The 23,684-nt window shown below is 36.8% G+C and overlaps 1 protein-coding gene across 7 annotated transcripts in view; it reads left to right on the plus strand.

Moving 5' to 3' along the window:
* Window positions 1–23,684, plus strand: part of PHOT2 (phototropin 2) — a 249,196-nt gene that overhangs the window by 103,707 nt on the left and 121,805 nt on the right. For all 7 annotated transcript variants that reach the window (XM_090019848.1, XM_090019847.1, XM_090019846.1 and 4 more), the window contains 2 exons: window positions 16,772–16,856; window positions 17,026–17,106. In XM_090019848.1, the coding sequence (XP_089875974.1) occupies window positions 16,772–16,856; window positions 17,026–17,106 (166 nt within the window). The remainder of the gene's footprint in view (window positions 1–16,771; window positions 16,857–17,025; window positions 17,107–23,684) is intronic.

The following is a 23,684-nucleotide window of genomic DNA, read 5'->3' on the forward strand; positions in this document are numbered from 1 at the left end:
GGCCTCTGTCTTTGTGAGTTGATATATGAGTTGGGTGTAGGCAATAATCCACGACCGCCATGGCTACTTATCCCTTGTGCTCCTTTTCCCTTGATATCATAGCTTCCTCGTCCTCGTGCATAAGTAACCCCTGTAGCAAGAACTTCTTGTGCCCCAGTTTGCATAGATGATTCTTCAGAAAATCCCTTTAGATTCATCTCATATTGTAACAATTTTGCGCGCAGATCTTCAAAGTTGGGCAGCTCAGGTAAACATAATAGAGAAGTGACAATCATATGATAGTCGTGTCCCAATCCACTGAGGGTTTGCTGTACCAAATCTTTATCAGAAACTGTACTTCCAACAACTGCTAACTGATCTGTGATAACCTTCATTTTGTTCAAATATTCCATGATGGACATGGAATCCTTTCTTAACATTTGAAATTCTCTTTTAAGAAACATAATCCTGGCCTGAGAAACCTGTGAGTATGTCTGAACTAGTCTGTTCCAAAGTTGCATGGCAGTGCAGTCATCTGGAATGGCTACAAGAACCTCTTGTGACAGTGTTGATGTAATATAAGCAACAAGCGCTTGGTCTCTTTTCATCCAAGCCACAAATTCAGGATTTCTAACATATACAGTAGTAGCTTCCCCTTTGCTGTCCCTTTCTTTTTGTGATAGGAACTCAGGAGGAACTGGAATAGATCCATCCAGGTGTCCAGAAAGATCCTGACTCCTAATGAAAGGTATGATTTGCCTCTTCCAAGTCAAGAAATTACCATTATTTAATTTTTCAGACACGAGTTGACTGAGAAAACTGGAAGAAAGAACTGATTGACTAGGAAGTGAATTCATGTTTCACAGAATTAAGAAAGTATTCAGCACAATCTGCTTACACCTGCAGTTTTTTTTTTTTTTTTTGCAGGAACTAACTCAGATCGATGTTATCAGACTGCAAAAACTAATTTAGATTGCTGATATGAAACAGAAATTGAATGTCAATCAAATTTCTGATTTGATATGAATGAAACAGAAAATGAATGTATCGGCTTGATTAAGGATGCAGCTGAATCAAAATAGGACCCTGCGTGATTAGATCACGCTGCTACCAATAGCAATAAACTAGGTATTTGGGTCGAAAATCTGGATTGAGTTATTCAAGGGATAGAAAGAAGGCTGTGGAGTCGAAAATCCAAATCTGGATTGAGTTACTCAGGGGATAGAAAGAAGGTTGTGGGGAAATCGAGATTCAGCCACCACCGAGGTAAAAGAAAAATAGAAAGAGGCGAAAAGAAGACTGTGAGAAGAAGAAGCCAGATCTGAATCAGATCTGATTATCTTCAGATCTGATTGATATCAAATCTGATAGCGAAGAAAGGGATGTGGGGAGACAAAAATGGGTCGTTCGTGAACCCAAAAAAAAATGAAAATAGGGAACGAAGTGATATGTTCTTGACTTAGAAGAAGAAATCGAGAAGGATAGATCTATCGGACGTACCTTTTGAGATCGATTCCAGTTTCAACTGAAGCGTGGCTCTGATACCATGTTAGATTTTGAATCTCCAGGTCCTTCCACGCGTGAGATCTGAAAAACAGAGAGAGAGAGAGAGAAAGGGAGAGAGAAGTTGGGAGAAACCGATACCCCTTTTAGCAATTGGGTCAGCTGTTGTGTATTCCTTCATATTAACAAGTGATTACAAAATTTTAGGGTACTAAAATACCCCTCATTACAATAATCAATATTACATAATGCCATTAATGAAGAAGTGGATGTCACGGGTCCTGGATCTTCAGATCCATGACCCGTAACCGAGAAAACACTTCTTTTCACATTCATCGGAACATTAGAAATTAACATCTAATGTTGGGACATTATGAAAATCAACATCCACTAATGTCACTTTTCTTGGTATACCAAAAAAACAACTGTATCTACACACTACCCCTAGGCAAAGTGGTAGAATCTCCTTAAAACCGTGACCGAGAGAGAAACCTCTATATCGGGTTCAAGGGCATAACAACGTACATGGAGTCTTAGTATCCTCACGGTTCCTCAAAATCGCAATGTCCAGGATTCTCATACTATAGAAGGGACATCAAGGAAGCGTAGATTACACTATTCTTTTCTTTTCTTTTCTTTTATCTTTTTATTAATTTATTTTCTTTAATTTGCAATTCAATATGCAGAATTAATAATATAGGTTCACAAATCAATATGCGAAGCTCTTCACGGGACCACAACCCGTGGCAACATTGAACACTGCAATTAGAATAATAATATCAAGTTCGATTTTTAACATGCATGAACAATTAAATGAGCAACACATGCTCAAGGCTCACACGACCCACGATGATTCATTTTTATCATCGATGCATTCATATACAAAAATCATAAATAACATGACACTATGTATTCATTTCACATGCTTTTCAATGCACAATCATGCATGCTAATTTAGAAATGTGTGTGGAACAACAATATTCATATGCATGTGTTCACATAATCATGCCAAATACATGCTTTCATTCATGAATCATCTCGATTAAAACATGTGAACACTCATGCAATTATCTACAGGCAAAGACACACCCATTTCACGTATACACACACACAAGAAGGCAACCTTACATTAATACTTTGATTTAGCATAGTACAACAAGTTTAAGCATGTGAACATTTCATTCTTTTGCATGCGAAAAGCCAAGTCTAACATGAATAGAAAAAATCTGAAAATTAACATGCCAAATTACTCTTTTGTTCCAGATTAAATCAAACACAAGAATATACAAAATTGAAATTCTTAATGTACTATTTTGGCCTTTGTCCAAGTACAGTCTGATTTGCCACATACAAATTTTTTGTATTTTAACTGCACCCAGCCGACTCGGTTAGCTAGGGCTCGGCTCTAGCCCAACCGAACTCAGTCGGTTGGTCTGGCAGCCCCTACACATACCAGACCGGGACCTGTGTACACGCTGCGAGTCAGCCCAACAACCACGAAAAAAACTTTTATAAATCTCTATATGTATTTTTTTTGTTCAAACTCGGCTGGGCCTAGCAGGCTCGACAGGCCTGGCAGACCAGGCCAGTTGAACTCGGTTTAATTGGGCCTAACAGGCCTGTCAGCACGTGGCCAAGTCTGGCCAGGCCTGGCCAGACCAGACTATACCAAACCCTTTTAATATTTCTTTTTTTTTTGTAAAATATTCTCTCTTTTTTTTGTTAAAGCCTGGCAAAAGCTGCCAGGCCTGCATCTGCCTAAAATTACGGATTTAACTATTAAATATTTATACATATGAAAGTCTAAAATCAGGTATGCATGCATTTACAACTTTATATCTCAAACATGCATGTATAGGCAACCTGCATTCAGGTATGCACATGTTAATGATCAGGTAGGCTTGCTTATCCATTTTTTCTAAAACTCTAAAGTTGACTTTTCAAAACTTCTTTCCTAATTCCATTAAACTTTCTCAAACCTTCTTCAGCCCTATATAAGGACTCTCCTAAAGTGTTCCAACTAATAATCAAAAAGTGAAATTCGAAATTAATTAATTATTAATTATTTATCAATAATTAAATATATAGAAACTTCCAGAGGGTACCTTATCCCTTTGAGAGTCTTTTTAACTCTAAATAACCTCAATTTAATTATAAAAAGTAAATTTAAAGTTGGATTTTTGTTGGGCATAGGTTTTGGATATGGATCCAGATCCAAATCCATATCCAAACCCCAATTGGGTCCTAGACTGGATCAACTCTAGATTAATATACAGAGTCCAGATCCATATTAACTTGGATCAAATACATTGGATCCAGCCCGATCCAACCTTTCTTCAAAAAAATGAGATTTTTGGGCCAACCGTAGCCCGAATCTAGAAAAGTAAAATATCGTTATGCTTAGAATTTTGAAACGCATCCAACGATATATAACTTTAATTTCTCTTCTGAAATTCGTCCGAAAATAACCCAATTTTCGTTCGAATTTTGCTTAAATTTAAAGGTTGAAAATAAAACTTTTTATCACCTTTCGATTGGCTCATCTCGACCCTGTCGATGAGACCTCGGCCTAGCCTAGACTCAAAGAACATCGGTCTAAACTCGAGATTCTACTGATTTTCTTCTATACTTGGCCAAATTTGCAAAAAATCTTAAAATGACTGTGTGAAAAATACACGATATTACATACAGTGTAACGCCCCAAAATTTTAACCAAATTTATGTGGATTATTTTTTTTTTATAACAGCGGGAAGACTAACCAACATAGGGTTAAGCATTTTGGAACATTACTTTTGAGATAAAACTCAACACATGTATTTCATTTCCTTATGATATGAACATTTAACTTACCATAAACCCAAGGAATCACTGGAACAGTAAATCAACAATCGCGATCCAATGCCTCATCCCGCAACCGCTCATAAGGCTACTCGTTTACCTGAAAATGGTAAAAATTATAGGAATTAGACTACGACGTCTAAGTAGGAAAACTGTAACTCTTAATGTAGGTATGTCATGAATCTAGCATGTGATGTGGGTGTCAAAGATGATTATCCGCATATATCTAAACAAGTAAGCAAATTATGCAACAAAAATCAACAATCATAAACCTGAGCATGTAAGCAGTTATACAACAACAATAACTGAGAAAGCAAGGCATAATATACAACGTTAACAAGCAAGTGAGGTATGTTATGCAACAACAAATAATAATAACCTCATAACTTTCATGTAATAGTTCAATCATCTCGTATCTGCACATTTCAGGATTTCAGTTCATTACAAATTCAGAATATAAAGCATGCTGAAAGAATATGCCAATGTCTCTTTAATAACTCCACTCACTGTGATACCTAACTGCACTAAATTGTGTAATAATCTCAATTTTTATAATTTTTTATTTGAAAATAATAAGTATTTTTTTAATTTTGGGCCTCGGATCCGTTATCGGATCCATAAAAGGATCCATAAATAACCCACAAAAGGGCGTCAAATTATACTTATAATAGTAATTTTTAATTAAACAAATAATTAATAACATTTATAAGAAGAAAAATAAATTAATTTTAGTATATAGGGGTCGGATCCATAGTTGGATCCACTGTGCAGGGGCGAACCAGAACCATTTTTGAAATGGATCTAGTATCGCGGGTCAAGGGCTCGGACCCGGACCCGATGTCACTTATTAAGGGGGGGCGTGAAACAGAAGCCCGATAAACCCTAACAGAAAAAAAAAAAGGAAAGGGGGGGTTACGCTGGGCGTAACCGACCTTCCCCCCCATCTCGGCGTGAAGGGGGGGCCTGGGGCCGATAAAGGAGGGGAGTGGAGAGGGGCTCTCACCCTCTTCACTCAGCCTCATCACTCTCTCCCTCGTCTCTCTCGTCTCTGTCTGCGTGCGCGCACCGGAGGAGAGGAGGTCGCCGGCGAGATTCGGCCACCAACAACCACGACAGCAGCCGTGAGTGGAACCTTGGCCACCAGCCACCACCGAAGGCCATGGCAGCCTCCGATCGTCGGAAGAATCGTCGGAAAAGCTCCAATCAGGTACGGTGCTCCTTGGAATCGGGTGAGGAATCGAACATGGGTTCGATTCCACGTGGGGATTTGAGGGTAGGACTTGGGGTTTATATTAACCCTAAACCTAAAACCCCAAATCTGTGATTTGGGGGTTGGGGATCTTTCCTAATGAGGGTTGCGGGTTATCCGAAACCCCAAATCAGTGGATTTGGGGGTTTTCAGTTTTTCAATTAATGATTTCAGACTTTTGAGTTCCTGAGTTCTCCAGGATGTGCTTATGGATTTTATGTTTAGAAGTTTTAATCAATGCACTTAATTTCGATGTATTATAAATTCAGGTTGCAGAAATGGATGATCTGTGGATTGTGTTTGGTTTTTTCCTTTTAAAATCAGAAAAAAAATATAATAATATCTCCTCTTTGTGCAAAAGGATACAATTCCAAGTGATTAGGATCAGGGGCAACAATATTGAGGACCGTCTAGGCTGGTCCTTTTGTTCTGAAGAAACTTTGGGGGTTATTATGGAAGCCTAGGTATATATAAGACTGTGGAAAAAAAAATTGTGTTGTTTCATGTTGCAGGCCACTAGTGCGTTGGTAGGAGGCGACAGGCCCAGCCGACCCAGTCGGCTGGGTGCTATGTTAGCAGGGCCCCAGCCGACCCAGTCGGCTGGATGCTCTACATCTTGTGGGCCGGGCCATAGCAGGCCCAGCCGACCCAGTCGGCTGGGTGCTGGCCTGTGACTCGTATGAAAAAAAAAAACTGATTGTTTGCTAATTGGGAATTTAAATGAAAACTCTCTGGCCCGATCCATTCCTTTAGAAAGAAAGAAATTTTCTGTGCAAGTTAATGAGCCACCCTAGTTTTGCTCATATTGAAGTCTGTACATTTGTTTGGCTTCTGCTCTTGCTGCTTCCATTTGTGGCATTAAGCCTCAGAAATCTATTTCAATTTTTGTCTTGCCATATCATACTGTGATGCGCCAAATTGAAGAACAGAATTAGTAGATACACATAGCCGACCTCCATTCTTTTGTACAGTCCCCATCCATACTCGGCATATCATGTAAACAGTACATATTTGTATCATTAGTTCACTGAATTGTTGTTGTTGCAAGTTCTTATTGAAAGTTCGACGGTTTCAGTAATGTGTTCTAAGTTATCCATTTACAGAAGTATTGGTTATTCACACTGATAATTCAGGTTATTCATTAACGAAATCGTGAATGGGTTCATTAGTATTTTTCTGTTAGGCAATCTATTGGCATAAAATGAATAAAATGAAGCATGACTAGCTAGTTATACTTGTTAGTAATCATTAATGGGTCAGTTGAATATCCTGGTTTATGTTAAATTTTGGTTTAGTCATGTTATGTTCTATGAATATGATTGAGTTTCATCAGTCTGTGTTCTGAAAGTTTATGTTGAATCGAGTTTTGGTTTGAGAAGGTGCAATTTGATGAATTAAAGTAAATTGAGTTGTTCTAAAGTAGCTCATGCTGGTTCTTGAGTGGGGATAAGCTCAAAGTTGGTAAGATGTAGCGTGGTATCATTGCAACATAACCTGAAAATTTTTAGTTGTGTATAATAGTGCTCAGGCTGCACTGTTTAGGGAGGATGGATACATGAAATTGAAATTATACATATGGAATGTATCTTGCTTGTAGGTCTCTAGCTGGACATTATATTTCTGTCTAGAGTCCATGTGTTATTTCAAAGCTTGGGTATTGGATTGCATGGAAACACTTGTCGTGGAGATTTATGTTTTCATTTGACTGTTATGATTATGGTACTCATGGGTGTGAGCATGATTCAGTTATTAATAACTCTTCTTGAACCTGTATGCTTGATTATTGTGTGCATTGGTACATGTACACTCACACACTTAAAGAAACCATGAATTTGGTTAAATATGTGATGTAGGTAACACACACATATTGAAAATGATATGAATGAATTATGACATGCATATGTTTGGGTTTATATTTACACGAATATACATATGCTTTTGGCATTTTGGCCAAGTGTTGTAGATGAGACACTACTTGGTTTTATTATGTGATGCACTGATGGCCTATTGGGACCATCACCGGCCTGGAGAGCCGTGGGTTGGGTTTTCTTTTATATATGTTTCTAGATGCATCACTTAAACCACATAAGATGGTTTAGCACATTACTATACTGTTCTAGTGGTTTATACGGGCTGGAGTCCCGAATGGGTCCCTGCAAGGGAGGATGCGGGGTTTTCACTTTACTTTTGCATATGTGTGGCAAACTTAAAGAATGAACTTTAAATAAAAATAATGAATAAGAACAGTGTAATATACATTCTGGGATATCTCATCTGGAGTATGAGAATCTTGGATATCCGGTCTTGGGGAGACTGTGAGGATACAAAAACTCTGTGTGCGTTGTTGCCCCTGAACCCGATATTGAGGTTCTTCTCCTGGCCACGGTTTTAGGGAGAACCCGCCACTTTACCCGGGAGTGGTGTGTTAGTCACAGCTGTGAGTTTATGGTACCAAGGAAGTGACACTTGTGGGCGTGGGGTGTCCCTTGTGTCCCCGACATTAGATGTGGAGGTCTAATGTTCCGATGGATGGTGTTGTTTCCTGATATCGGTCGATGGCTAAGTTGGAACCCAATAATAAAATACAAATTGTGTGTTAAGCTAACCTGGGAACCTACTTGACCTCGGGGTTTATACCCGTTTGGTGTATCCGCGGGCCACGGTAATTAAAAAGAGGAACTTAAAGATGTCTGCATCTAATAGGGCATGCATATGAAAAGATGAAACTTAAATGAAAGATAACAGAAGAAATCATGCATTGCACATAATCATGCATTTTTCTGTTATGCATTAGATCATGCATGTTTGAATCATTCCTGATATCATGACATCATTTGGTGGTAGCATACGCTTTACTGTGTGAAATCATGCTGAAAGGTTTAGTTATTTAGTTATTGATTGTGACCTTGCTTTACTGTTCTTAACTGGTAAGTATATGCAACTGTTGGTGGTTATATATATTTGAATGTTGAAAAATTTATATCTGTACTCAATCAAATCACTGCATGAAATCTTATTCATGTTCTTTCTCTCACCTGTTTCTTTAGAAGTAGCTGTGCTCAGAATTTCGGTTCTGACACCCTACTTTGTTGGTTTTTCACAGGTAATGGTGAACAGTGAAGTTGGACATGCATCTGGGGATGAATGAGTTACACTTGGGCTTGTCAGCTTCGGTAGAGGATAGATTGGCTTGTTCTTTTGTCATTCAGTTCTTTTATTTTCTGCAATTGTTACTTTACTTTCAGTTGAAGAAAACCTTGTCTTTGAAATTTTCTTACTCATTAATAAAAGAGTTTTAGTTGGTTGATTTAGATGATAATTGCAACTTCGTTTGTGGTGGATGGGCTATCCAATGGAAAGTGGAACTGTGAGGACCCCAGATCTCTGGGAAGGTTTCCGCAACTCTTAGAAAAAAAAATTCCGCATTTTTAAAAGGGTGGATTGGGGTCGTTACAAAATTGTGTTTAAATTATCTTACCTCGCGGGTACACACGGGCATAGGTGACCATCTCAGAAGAGAACATTCGGGAGTATATTATTCAAGAGTATTTTATTAACCCAAACATTCTAACTGAGACTGAATCCCCAAGGGAGCGACCAATAGCCGAGAGAATCTCCCAAGGGCTCAACTCAAGACAGGATGCATCCCTAACTTCTGCAGAAGATGTGGAACTACCACCTAGGACACATAGGTAGTCCTGGTCTCTAACTTCGAGGACGGGGACCAACGAGCCGCTTCACGCTCGAAACACAACACAAGTCCTCGAAGTTTTGTACCACCTACCCTCTCTAAGGTAAGCCTCAGAAACTTGTTTCATTGTTTAGTTATTGTTCCGAAGTTCAGGGCATTTCCCCACTCTCTCTTACTACCTTAGTAGTTGATCACAACCTTACTAATTTTACCAATGTTCATAAAACAGTCTCAATCATTTATAGTATTGATTTCATAAACCCACTTAAAATGTTTTAGTGCCTTTAAACCACTCAAGCACCCAATATTTACACTTAAGTTTTCATCATTTGATTGCCATAGCACAAGCTAATAGTCTAAGTACCCGCATCGGGTAATCCATTCATATTGCCCATTTTTGGCAACGCACATTTCTATATGTCACTAAGTGCACCTTCCTATATTTGAAACTAACATAACATTCTCATTCCTCAAACACAGATAACGTGCTGTGTATGACCAACTCACATCACAAATTGTCTGACAAAAAAACAGTGTAAGAATTTATGAGGAAAAAGCTTATATTGATTTTTCACAATATCATGCATACAACTTGTATAAGATTATACATGATTACATGTGTTCAGATTTGATATCATTTGTTAAACCAACATTGAAACAGATTTGATATAGGCAGTAAAATGACATAGTTATCTTGGATATCAGCCAACCTAATAATATAGAAATCCGATTTGATGACAAAACTCTAGATATCGTATAATCACATCTAATCACCGTCAACCAACTAACAGGAAAACAGATTTGATACAATCCACAAAATTATCATATTACTCAAGTATTTAAACTGTCGTCAGACCATCATATAAACCATAAGTTTCCATTGTTTTTATGTTTGTGGCATTTTCCATATTTAAAGCTCCTAAGTCAGATATGTATCCTCATTCAGGAGTTTTTTCTGGTCATCTACTTAGTGGGGTGTGCAAACTTCACTGCCATATTGTCCATAATGGACCAGACTCAACCTGCTAACATAAGCCAGTTTAAAATTTTCAGAATGAATAGACCCATTCAGCTAACAAAAATTCACCTAAAACATGGTAAGTTTTACTAAATGAGTCAAACCCAGATTAGGCTAACAAGAGGTTACATAAACATGCTATGTACTACTAAATGAAACATACACAAAAAATCTACTAACGGATGTTAAAATGAACATACATGATACCGATGCACAATAGGCTAACAGCAGACCCATTTAGCTAACAGAGATTTACTTAACATAGTAGGATTGGCTAAATGAAACATACATAGGGTTAAATCCAGAATTTAAGTAAACATGCTAATGTACTGTTAAAGGAAGCAGATATAAAAAAATCCGATAACATAATTTAACATAGGCATACTGCGTTTCTCAACATAAATTAAACACGAATCTGCTAACATCAAGTATTCAACCGTAACCCCAACACAGGGCAATCAGACAGGTACCTTTGATTCCAAGATTTCTGAACATCTACCCCTAAGAGAAAAATCAAAATGCTCTCATTTGTAAGTTCGAGAAAATACCAACACTCAATAATTGAATACAGTTGCAGGTCCTCCGAAAATCCCCAAACTTAACAAGATCGGTTGTGGTTTCTTTCCACAACACCCGAAATCCCCAATTTGCAAGATCGGTTGGGGTTTCTCTCCATAACACCAGAAATCCCCAAATTAGCAGATGGATTCGGGGTTTCTCAGAGATATCCAACATAGTATGCAAACCTAAACCCCACAAATTAAGAAATACTTCCATGATTCTTACGGCTCGGATCTTGTAGCTACCGAAACCCTCAACTCAGATTTGGGGTTCTCTGACAGCCAAGAATCGAGTCAAACACTCTGTTCCTTTTTTCGTGACAGACCCATTCACAAACCAATGTCATTCGATACCTACAGAAAAAGCACAGGATCCTACCTTTTTCCGACGACGGAAGGAGGTTGATGCAGCGAGAGGAGGTTTTCCGGCGTTAGTTCCTCGTTGTGAGAAGGAGGTCGCCGACGACATTGGTTGCTGGCGTCGGCGGCAGCAGGTGGTCGGCTTCCTTCGGCGTCGGTGCTTCTACAAGCAAGTGCAAGATCGCCGCCGACAAGGAGAAAGGCTCCAGCGAGGTGGGAGGGAAGAGTCGAGAGGGAGGCGAGCGCGGTGGGTTAGGCGAGGTCCTCTCCTCTCGGTTTCGTTTCTGTTTTTTTTTTCTTTACAAGAATCGTGCCAGGCACGATTCTTATACACAATGTTTATAAATATCGAACCGGGTCCGGGTACGGGTCCTGCGACCTGCAGTGCCGCTGTACCGGATCCACTCTAACGTGGATCCGGGTCGATTCTCGGATGCTGGATCCACAAGAAACGTGGATCCGGGTCTGAAGTGGATGGTGGATCCACAGGTTGGATCTATTTGGGTCCAACGTGGGTCCAAACCCAACTCATCCACATATTTTTAATTATAATCTTTTGGATCCGGGTAACGGATCTCGAACCCAAAATGCATAAAATTTTGGGTTATTACATACAACATCCAATATATCATATATAAAGAACAAATAAGAATGCATGAACTAATGCAAAACAGTTAATATGCATAATATCAATGCACATGCATGAGTAACTTATTAAGTTATTATCAGAGTTTTCTTTTATATGTATGTCCTTATTAAATGCACACAATTTTAGTTTCACTTTTCATTAAAATCCGCATATACTCAAAACGGGCACAACAAATTCTCGAAGTTCAAGTTAGGTTCTCAGTTGTAGCTTAACACAAAATTTGTATTTTATTACTGGGTTCCACACTTGACCCTCGACCGATATCAGGAATCAACACCATCCATTAGAATATTAAAAATCGACATCCACTGATGTTACTTTCTTGGTATACCAATAACAACAGTTGTGTCTACATATCACTCTCAGACAAAGTGGTTGAATCTCCCTAAAACTGTGTCCGGAAGGTGAACCACCATATCGGGTTGAAGGGCACAATCACAAACGGAGTTTTAGTATTCTCACGGTTCTCCAAAATCGCCATTCATGATTTCTACACTGTGGAAAGGACATCTAGGAAGAAACATTAATTATATTGTTTTGTTCATTTTATCTTTTTATCAAAAAATAGGTTCTTTACACCATATTCGTTTTGCACATCAACATGCAAAACACAACACGGGACCTTGGCCCGTGACAATATTTAATAGTGTAATTAGCTTAGAAAACCAATAAATTTTTATGGATTTTGCAATGCATTTAACAAAAACTTAAAGCAACACTTGCTCGTGGCCCACATAACCTACAATGGTTCACATTTGACCACTGATGCATCTTATGCAAAAACCACAGTGAACATGTGATTACATAATTATCCACTCATGTCCGCAAGTGCACATTCATTCACACACAATACGAATGTACAAATCACATGTGCATATGAATACATGCTTGCAAAATACATTTTTATTTTCATGATTCATTTCATGCATAATATGCAAACATGCATGTGATCTTGCTAGTGCAACAACAATGTAAATTTCAGAATTCACTTATTCACTACATACATATGTATGCAAACAACATATTAAATCTCATAAGCATGTAAAATCAACAACTTTTTCTGTCATTTCGAGCAAGCTCAGGGTAAAACACGTACCCAACAAGTCCAAAGCCATGTTGCCGGTGCACATGAAAGAACTGGTAGTCACATAAAAATATTTCAATGCTCATATGCAAACATGTATAACAGTCCAGTCATAAACATGCATAATCTGGACATGGACAGGCACACAAGTCTGCATACTACACATGTATAAATCTATACATTCAACATGTACAAAGTTTGTACTTTTAGCATAGGTAAATCTGAACATAAATAGGAGCATTTGACATATGTAAATCTGGACATAACCATGAGCATTTAACATATTAAATCCAGAATATAATCATAAGCATTTAATAAGCATACACATGCACATGTAAATCTGAACATACATATAAATCGGAACATACATAAGCATGTAAGTCTGGACATTAACATATATATATATATATATATATAAAGTGCCCAGATTTATTTTTGTCTGAATCTGCCCAGCCCAACTGCAGGTTGGCTGGGGCTTTAACAGTATGTAACACTGCCCAGCTGACCTGCAATTGGCTGGGGCTTTGCAGAATATAACTTTGCCCAGCCGATGCAGTCGGCGGCTGGGGCTTAACAGAAAGTAACTTTGCCCAGTCGGCTGGGGCTTGACAGGAAATAAACATTGCCCAGCCGAAGTAGTCGGCTGGGGCTTGATCAGAAAAAAATAACAGTGCCCAGCCGATGCAGTTCGGCTGGGGCTTTATCAGAAACAACAGTTCTTACACTGTACCAGTCTTTATATATATATATATATATATATATATATATATATATATATATATTTCTGAGTCTGATTCTGCCCAGTCGATGCAGTCGGATGGGGCGTTAACAAACTTCAAATCTGCCCAGCTGAACTGCAGATCGGCTGGGCTCATTAAGCTCCCACATACTTCGATTATATATATATATATATATATATATATATATATATATATATATATATATATATATATATATATATATATATATATATATATATATATATATATATATAATGCTGCAGCAGACCGGGGGCCGCGATTCACATGGACAGCATCATATATATATATATATATATATATATATATATATATATATATATATGTGCATGAATCATAAGTAAAACATGTTTTTGCTATGGAATCAATTCTAAATCTGAAATACACATAAACAACCATGCATGAATCGATTTTTTTTATAAGTTGAACAAGGGAAAACAAATTTGATTCATGGGTTCCTTCAAAAACATTACCTAAATCTGATTTAGGCCATTTTTCCCCATTCGAATCAAAAGAAAAACCCGTATCTTTGTTTGGAATTAAAAAAGATTAGAGCAAACGTCGGATGACCGGAAAAGAAGGTGGATCTCCTCCTTCCTCTTCTTCTTTTTCTTTTTCTTCCTCTCCCACGGTTTCTTCTCTCTCTCTTTTTTTTTTTTTGAAGTTTTATAATGAGAGAAGCCTCTAGAGGGTGACGCCCCCCTCTAGGGTTTCTCATTGTGGGCTGGAGATAGAGCTTCCCATATGGGAGTCTATCTCCAACTCCCTTTCTTAATCTCATAAGATTTCCTTGTTGACTTTTTCCAACTTCTTTCTTTCTTTTCTTTATTATCTTCTTTGTTTATTTAATTTTTTTCCTAATTATCTATTGTGTTCACCGAGGACATGGCATTGGATAGAAATGATTGGAGGAGAAGGATTCATGTGGAAGACCCAGAATGATTTTTTTTTTTGGTTCATATCGCCGACCCCAATTGTTTTGGGATGAAGGCGTAGTTGTTGTTGTTGTTGTTATCTATTGTGTTCTTCTAGAGGGTGACCACACTCTAGAAACCCTAATCACTATTATCTGAAAATCTCGAAATTTATTAATTTTTAATATTAAATAATTAATTATTAATAATTATTTATTTATTAGTTAATAAATACCCAAAAATTCCCTTATCCCTCTGGGAGTCTTTCTAACCTTATATTTCTTTAATTTAACCCTGTATTTTAAATTTAAAGCTTTAATTTTGTTGGATCTAGATTTTGGATATGGATCCAAGATCCAAATCCATATGAATCCTAAGCTGGATCAGATCCTAATTAATATGGGTCTTGGATTGAGTTCAGATCCGTATTAACTTGGATCATATGGATCGGATCCGGTCTGATCTAATCCAGACCTGGCCCCATCGAAGCAGGCTTTTTTAAAAAAAAATGATTTTCGTGCCAACCATAACCCGAATTCAGAAAAATCAAATACCGTTGAACTCAGATTTTTGAGGCGCATCTAACGTTATATAATTCAATTTTTGTCTCCAAATTTTGTCTGAATTTGACCTGAATTTTGCCTGAATTTTGCTTGATTTTAAAGGTTGAAAATAAAAGTTTTTATCATCTTTTAATTGGGTCGTTTAGGTCTCATTGATGAGACCTAGGCCAAGCTCGGATTCACATGTCGTCACCTAGTATCAAGTGTTTTACCGATATTTATACAACTCTTAGCCAAATTTTTCAGAATTTCTAAGTCTAGCATAATATAAAAACACACGATATTACACACACACACACACACACTATCTCTCCCTTTTGCCTCTCTCGTCTCCCTCTGTTATCGACAGGAGGGCGTTGCCCTCCTGCCCATCTCATCTCTTTCTATTGACGTTTTTCTCTTTTCTTCTTTTTTCTCTTTTTTTTTCACTTTCCTCTCTCTCTCTAAGGGACGATTTTAGAGGGCAAGTCTCTCTTTCCCCTTTTTATAATTTGAGAGGTTCTCTAGAGGGGGGTGATGCCCCCTTCTAGATGAATATGGGTAGAGTTCTACCCAAGGTAGAACTCTACCTCTACCTACCTCTGACCAACCGTTATCTTCTATTTTTTTTTATCTTGTGGAATATTCTACACTAAGGGGAACACCCCCTTCTAGATAAGTACAAGGTGGGGTAGAATTTCACCCCAGGTAGAACTCTACCTTATCCTTTCCTCTTTAAATTCATATTTCACTTATATGTTTTTTTAAAGTTTAAATTCATTTTGGTTTTTAAAAAGGTATGGATAGATTATGGGACCGGGTTGGACCCATGATTCAAATCCATATCCATTTCCAATTAGATCTTAACCCAGACCAGGTGCTAGTCAATATAGATCATGGACTGGGTCCAAATCCATATTAACATCAGTCCAATTATAAACGGAGCGGGTCGAGTTCGATCTAGATCGAAAAAGATCAAAAAATAGAGTTCTATCAAATAAAAAAAATGCATTTTCTGAACCAACCGATATCTGAATTTGATAAAACAGATGTCCTATGAGATCTACATTTTGAAACAGATATAACTATGGTCCTAGATCCATTTCGCTCTTGAATTTCACTTGAATTTAACCTGATTTTAGCCTAAATTTTGCTTGAATTTAAAGGTGAAAATAAATAAATTCGCAGATTTTTCTTACCATATATGGATCTTGTCAATGTGCCCTAGACCATGTCCAGACCCATGTTGACGTCAGCCAATATTTAAATATTTTTCACAATTATGTCATATTAAATATAAATATTTAATTAAAATTATATTTTTGAACTTAAAAATTATGGAAAAACTACGAGATATTACACTAACTTCTTAAGAGTTCTATACCATGTCTCAATTCATGAGCTTCCTTCCAGGTTTCTGTGTTGTCACCGCTGTAGTCCATTGATGTAACCTCAAATGTTGGATTACTCATGTAAACTTTTTAGACACTTCAATTTTATACCTCTTAACCAACAGTTTGGAAGATATCGCAAGAAAAGGTTTTTAAGAATCAGTTTAGCATTTTCAATTGTAAAAGTTGTAACATTTTATAACTGGCATTTAAATCAAGTATTATGTGTGACAGTGTCCACCTGGTGGAACTTAAAGGTACTGGTGAACTGTATGCTATGAAAGCTATGGATAAATCAGCAATGTTGAATCGTAATAAGGTATTTGTTTTGTTGCTTTGCACGTGCTGTCTAATGCATGTTTACTGTGAATTTTGTGCAAAAGTTTGAGGAGCTCAAAATTACTTCTAACCTTTTATGTTCAGTTCATTGACAAGGAAATATCTTCTTAATTCCACACTTGAAATATTGTCTTTGCTGGAAATATCAGGTCCATCGAGCTTGTATAGAAAGGGAGATAATATCTATGTTGGATCATCCTTTTCTTCCAACACTCTACACTTCTTTTCAGGTTATTCCATCTTCCTCTCCAATTTGTTATTTATCTTCATATTGACTGCCACTGAAGCTTAGTGACTTAAATGAATTGAACTTTGGTCAAATAATTATTTTATTATAATTGGACATGGGGCATTGTTTAAAATATACAGATTTCAGAACCAATTAACTTTTATAACAAATGGGATAATTTTGAGGGTTTAATTTTCAAGGTTTGGTGCTTTCTTTATTTTTTATTATTTTTCGTGTGAAACCACAGGTTGAAACATGTAGATGGCCACACTTTATCCTAAAATTTGCATGCTGTTATCATTTTGAATGATGCATAATGTGGATGATATGAAATATAATACATATAAGTTGTGTTCACCAAGATCAAGAGCATGGCAGTGTAAGGCCAAAAAGAAATTTGCTTAGGGCATGTATAATGCACACACATATAATGATACAGTGCTTCTCATGCACCTAGTCCCCTATCTTAGCCATACCATTAGGTTGGATTTAGGTTTGACCCATAGTTAACGGAAGCACTACTATAAGATGGGAATCACGATTCCCATGAAGCGGGAACCGAAAACGGTGTGGAATCACACTTCCTATGCATGGGAATCACGATTCCCCAACAAGGGAATCCTGATTCCCATGACTGAGTTTTTATTTTCATTGGAATTATAATTCCCAAGATGAGGAATTTAATTCCTCATACATAGGAATTCTTGTTCTTCACTCTTTGTAGTGTGTTTTTGTCTAGTGCAGCCACAAGCCCCTCTTTTTCTCTTGTTCATCTCAAATAAATTCACATATTTACATAGTATATAGGATATATAAATGCACATAACTTTTGACTTTAGTCTTATTGTTTTGATTGCAAAAAAAATTTCTTTTATTTATTTTTCAAATTACCATATCTAGTTTGGTATGTCTTTCTATATGCATGTTGGATCGTTGTGCTCTCTCTTAATTGCAGTTGTTTGTTCTTTGTTTCATAATATAAGCTACATTTGTTCAAAACTTCAAATTGCTGAATTCTTGAACAAAGGACAAATAGCTTATCAGCCTAATTTGTATTACCTTTTGCACAACTCAGTAGCTTTTATGTATATGCAGCTTTATTATATTACAATTACTATTAAGACTATATCATAAAACTGAAGTTGGGTCTCTAATATGGATCGGGTTTTCTGTTTCTGATGTAATATGTAATTTTATCATATTCGGGTATGGATCCAAATCATAATTGATCCAACCCACTTTCTGTTTTTTGTATATAAATACACACATGGGATAGGGCATGACTTCTAAGAGAAGAAGTCCCCTCTGCTGCCGCAGCCCTCTTCTTCATTCTGTCTTCTTACTTTCTGCACTGCATATATATGGTGATCCATTCTAACATGGTATCAGAGCACCAGGCCTATGTGTATTGAATCGTCTCCAAAGGTGTCTAGTGAGATCGATGTTCCAGGTAAGTGTTGTCTTCCAGTTTTCTTCTTTCTCTCCCTAACGTTATCTGCATCTTTTCTGAATCCTTTCCCAATCCTTCTATTGCTCATCAATATTTTCTGTTTAAGGTCTTGTTCTTCGCCTATCTCAATATATTTTTTTATACTCTCGATCGGAACAGATCTGATCCCAGATCTGATCGTTAGATCAGACCTTGCGCGACTGCAGATCTGTTCACAGATCTAATCGTTATCTAATCTCAGACCTGTTCGTGAGATCAGATCTTGCGTGACTGCAGATCTGACTCCAGATCTGATCATTAGATCAGATCGTGCGTGATTTCTTTTATCAGTTTTGGATCTGATGATTCTCCAGGCTTAAATCTGTCCAGGCGTGTTTTCTTTTATCAATTTTGAATATTCTATTTTGTTAAGATCTGAACCCAAATTCAGATCAAAATTCTTCTTCTAGTTTTATTCCTTCTATCTCTGTTACTATTCCCTTTCATATTTCTTGTACATTCTTAATTCCATCCGTCAGACTCTATCTTAGATCTGACGTTAATCTTTGAGTATTTGACAACAGTCAGACAAATTCGTTTGTCATATTTCCTTTGTCGCAATTTCAGTTTAATGGATTCTCCTACCCTGCCATCTAGTTTTCTAGGTCAACTTATCTCTGAAAAATTGAATAACACCAATTATTTGACCTGGAAAAGGCAGCTATTGCCTTTTATTAAGAGTCTTGATCTTTATGGACACCTAGATGGAACGATTTCTGCACCATCAGAATTTATTGTGCAGGAAGTCATGGATGATAAAGGAGAGGTCTCTAACAGGCTGATTCAAAATTCTGAATTTACTACTTGGAGAAAACGAGATCAGGCTGTTGTAGCCTACATTACCTCTACTCTTTCACAAGCGGTTCTTGTAGGTATTCCAGATGAGTGCTCAGCGGCGAAACTATGGGAACAACTCGCAAAGACATATTCGCAAATTTTAGAAGCAAGAATTATGCATTTGAAAAGGGAGTTTCAACTCCTAAGAAAGGAGAGCATGACTGTTACAGAATATATGAACAAGGTGAAGATCATTACAGACCAATTAGCTATGGTGGGTTGTATGATTTCTGATAAGGATAAAGTTCAACAAGTGCTAAACGGGCTTGGGTCAGATTATCACATGCTGGTTATATCTCTCTTGTGTCTTCCTTCACTTCCTAACTTTGAGAATCTTCGAGTGAAATTACTACAATATGAAATTTCCATCAAAGGCGAAGATGTAGGCAACAATTCAGGAAACCAAGAAGTACTGTTTGCAGGGACAAATTCAGGGAGAGGACGTGGTTACTTCCGAGGAGGACATGGACAGATAAGGAATAATCAAGGGGGCGTGGATTGTTACCCATGCCTAGCACACCGAGCTTTTCTGGAAATCACAATTTAAAAAATGTTCCAACATGTTATTTGTGCAACAAAAAGGGGTATATCAAGGCAAATTGTTGGCACAACCCGCAAAACAAAGGTCAAATGAATGCGACAGGACCGTCAAGCAAGGGAAGAGCTGGAGGAAATCAATGGGATGAAGACAGTGTCTAGAATCTTTTGATATCAGCTTTGTCAGGATTAAATTTTAAACAGGGTGATCAAAGAACTTGGTACATTGATTTTGGAGCTGCAACATATGTGACAGGCGATATTCGTATGATTTCGAAACCCATCCCATATCATGGAAATGCAGGTATTAAAACTGGAGATGGAGCTCTCCATCCAATAACTCACACTGGAAATGTGAATATTCCTCTTTCCGATGGTTCCCTAAAATTGTCCAATGTTTTTCATTCTCCTAATATTGTCAAAAACATCATTTCTGTTTCTAAACTAGTTGATGACATTCATTCTTGCATCAAATTTACTCCTTCTGTCTGTGTCAAGGATCCACTCACGAAGAAGGCCCTCGTTGAGGGAGAACGAAAGGGAAACATGTATATCCTAAAAGAAGCTCCTTCTTCTGTTCGTAGAGCTGGACCAAAATCGTCCATTGGTCAACCATTCAAGTTGGATTCATCTAAAGATTGTTTAAGTCTGTCCTCGTATAATAAGTCAAATATTTGGCATCGTCGTTTGGGTCATTGTAATAATTCCTCTCTTGCGAAATTAGTGTCGAGTGGTCTTATTTCAAAGTCAAGTCAGTGTAATAAGGTTGATGGTTTCCTTTGTTCTAGTTGTCAGTCGTGTAAGAGTCATGTGCTTCCTTTTAATTCAATAAATGAAAGAGCTTCTTTTCCTTTTGAACTTGTTCATTCTGATGTTTGAGGACCTGCTCGACAATCCTATTTGTTTGGTAGTCGTTGTTAACATGTATCATTCAATCTTTGTAATCTTATATATATTATATATATAAAGGATGATACATATACATATATGGTATATATGCATATATATCTTCCTAATTATATATATAAAATATATATTTCTCTATTATTAGGCATAGGGGTAGTTTAGTCATTTCCCCTTTTTACGCATATTCCATTTGGAATATGTTTGTAATTTTCTTTTTCTTTTTATTTTTTTCATTTTTGTGGTTTGCGCCACCTAGGGGGGCTCCCCAAAGAGTCGTTGGAGAGCCCCCAACGGTCACAAATGTGACCGTTGGGGGCTCCCAATGACTCCTTTGGGAGCCCTTTATGTGGCTCCTCTCTTGTTATAAATAGAGGTCTCCCCCTTGTAATTTATTCACTCCTTTGGAGGAGCTTTTGCTCCATGTAATGGGTGTTACACCCTTCCTCTCTTCAATAATATCAACTTATGCCTTATAGGCATTTTTGCCCCTTTGTGGGTTTATGTGTTAGCACATTATGTGCTTGTGTTTTCCCCTTTAGTGGGTATATTCACACTTTATGTGTATGTGTATTGGTTCATTATTGAACCTAATATATTCAAAGCCGTTTCCTTACATGGTATCAGAGCAAGGTTGGGATCGAGTTGCTCTTTGTTGCATTGGGAAGCATGCTATTCAAGAAATTTTAAAGAAGAATGGTGAAATTCTCGTTTCTCTCTTTTGCTTCTTAAAATTATTTGGTATGTATTATATTTCTTTAAGTATTATGCATTATAAAGAATTAGATATGTTTTTGCATATGTGTTTCTCTCTTTTGCTTCTTAAAATATTTGGTATGCATTATATTTCTTTAAATATTGAGCATTATAAAGAATTAGATATGTTTTTGCATATGTGTTCTCCATGTCATTATGAGTTTGGATTCTTAACAATTCCATTTCTTGAAAAATAAGTTTTTTAAAGAAAGTTATGTTAGAAGTAAAATGTTTGTGAGAGATGCTATGTCACATGAGTGCGGGTGCAGGTGCGTGTGCGACACGGGTGCGGCGCAATTTCAAAAATTTTGGACACGGGGACTCAGCTATATATATATATATATATATAAATATATATATAGAAGCAATAACATAGCAATAGAAAAAATTTATTAGCAATTTCATTGTCATTTATCAGTACATGAATATATAAAAATATCAAGTTTTTCAGTAGAGAAAATATGACTTGCATATGAAAATATACATCTTACAGGAGGAGGGCACATTCATGTTTCAGTTACCTTTGCTCTGGCTAAATCCTGCTTGTATTGTATTTATATTCCTTTAAATTGATAAATTGAAAGATATTTCAAGAATATAAAATTATGCATATACAACTACTAAGTATTGGTCCTGAACACTAAGAAGCAACTTTCTAGTAGGCAGCTCACCCTTCGTTGGAGGAATCACGCTTCCCCTTAAAGATCACACATCCCCAATCAAATGGACTGCAGTTGCATAGACTGTGCAATGCAGTATGTGACTGTGCACAGTCACAGACTGTGCAGTTGCAGTTGCACAGACTGTGCAGTTGCAGTTGCACAGTCTGTGACTGTGACTGTGCAACTGCATTGCAGTTTGGTTATATATATATTTTTTAAAAAAAAGTTATATAAAAAATGATTTTTTTTGTTTTTCGTCTTAAAAATGAACATTTTTGGACTCGGTCAAAGTTGATAGAGTCCAAAATGTGAACGGACTCGGCCTCGACTCTTTGACCGAGTCCGACTCGACGTTGACCGAGTCTTGGCCGAGTCCGAAGCCGCACCCGTGTCGGGGTGTGTCGACTCGGGTGCGGCGCCTCCCTAGCCGAGTCCGTGTGACATAGGAGAGATGTAACATTGCTCACATACTCTCATCATAATTATTTCATATTAAAGGTATGTGTTTACCCTCTAAAATGTCCTATATGAGGTTTTTTCATAATAACATGTCTTTGAAAAATGATGTTTTATTTTCCTACCTAATGAGTTTTTTTTCATACGAGCAATGTTTGATTAAGAAGGCATTTTTATAATATTGATTGAATTAAGTTTTAAAAATGATCTCATAAAATATGGTTATTCTCTTTTCATTCTTCAATTCAATTTCAAGAATATGTTTTATTATAAGATTTATGGTCTTCATTAATGTTGCATACTTATTACATATGTTTTAAATATTTCATGTTGTGTTTATTTAAAACATATTCATGCCATTGATTATAATCTATTAAGTCATATAATATTATGAATTTTTGTTTATAGATTTATGCCATAACGCAATCCTAGTATTCTCTTTGGGATTTTTTCCACTTTAATAGTTTTCCCTCTTCCTTTCATATGTACCCTCATTTGAAAATTTTGTTTGTTGGATCTCTCTTTGAAAGGCCTTTTGATCCTTGTGAATCTTCTTATGAGTATATACTCTTTGAGAAGATTTCATGATTGTTATAAGCTTTTTTTTAATATTGGTTTTTTATGAGATTTTTTAAATATTACCATCTTTGTGAAAGATTGAGAGTCTCAAGCATTTTCTCCTTTTATAAAATACATGCATTATTGCATGTTTGCTATTATTATGCTTTTTGCGTATTTTGTTCAAGTGTTGTGAGAGTATCTTCGTACACTTCTTTTATAAAGTATTCATGCTTGTATTCGTATTGTCTATTCATAGACATTTTCACATGGTACTCTCTTTTCAATAAAAAGATGATATATATTGCCTTCCTTAGGGCTTGTTTTGTCCCTTAGTGGACTTGTGAGATTGTTTCTTTTATCATTATAAGTGCTTCCGCA

This window comes from Nuphar pumila, chromosome 10 (genome assembly GCF_984573655.1).
Source record: "Nuphar pumila chromosome 10, dmNupPumi1.hap1.1, whole genome shotgun sequence".
In the NCBI taxonomy this organism is placed as follows: domain Eukaryota; kingdom Viridiplantae; phylum Streptophyta; class Magnoliopsida; order Nymphaeales; family Nymphaeaceae; genus Nuphar; species Nuphar pumila.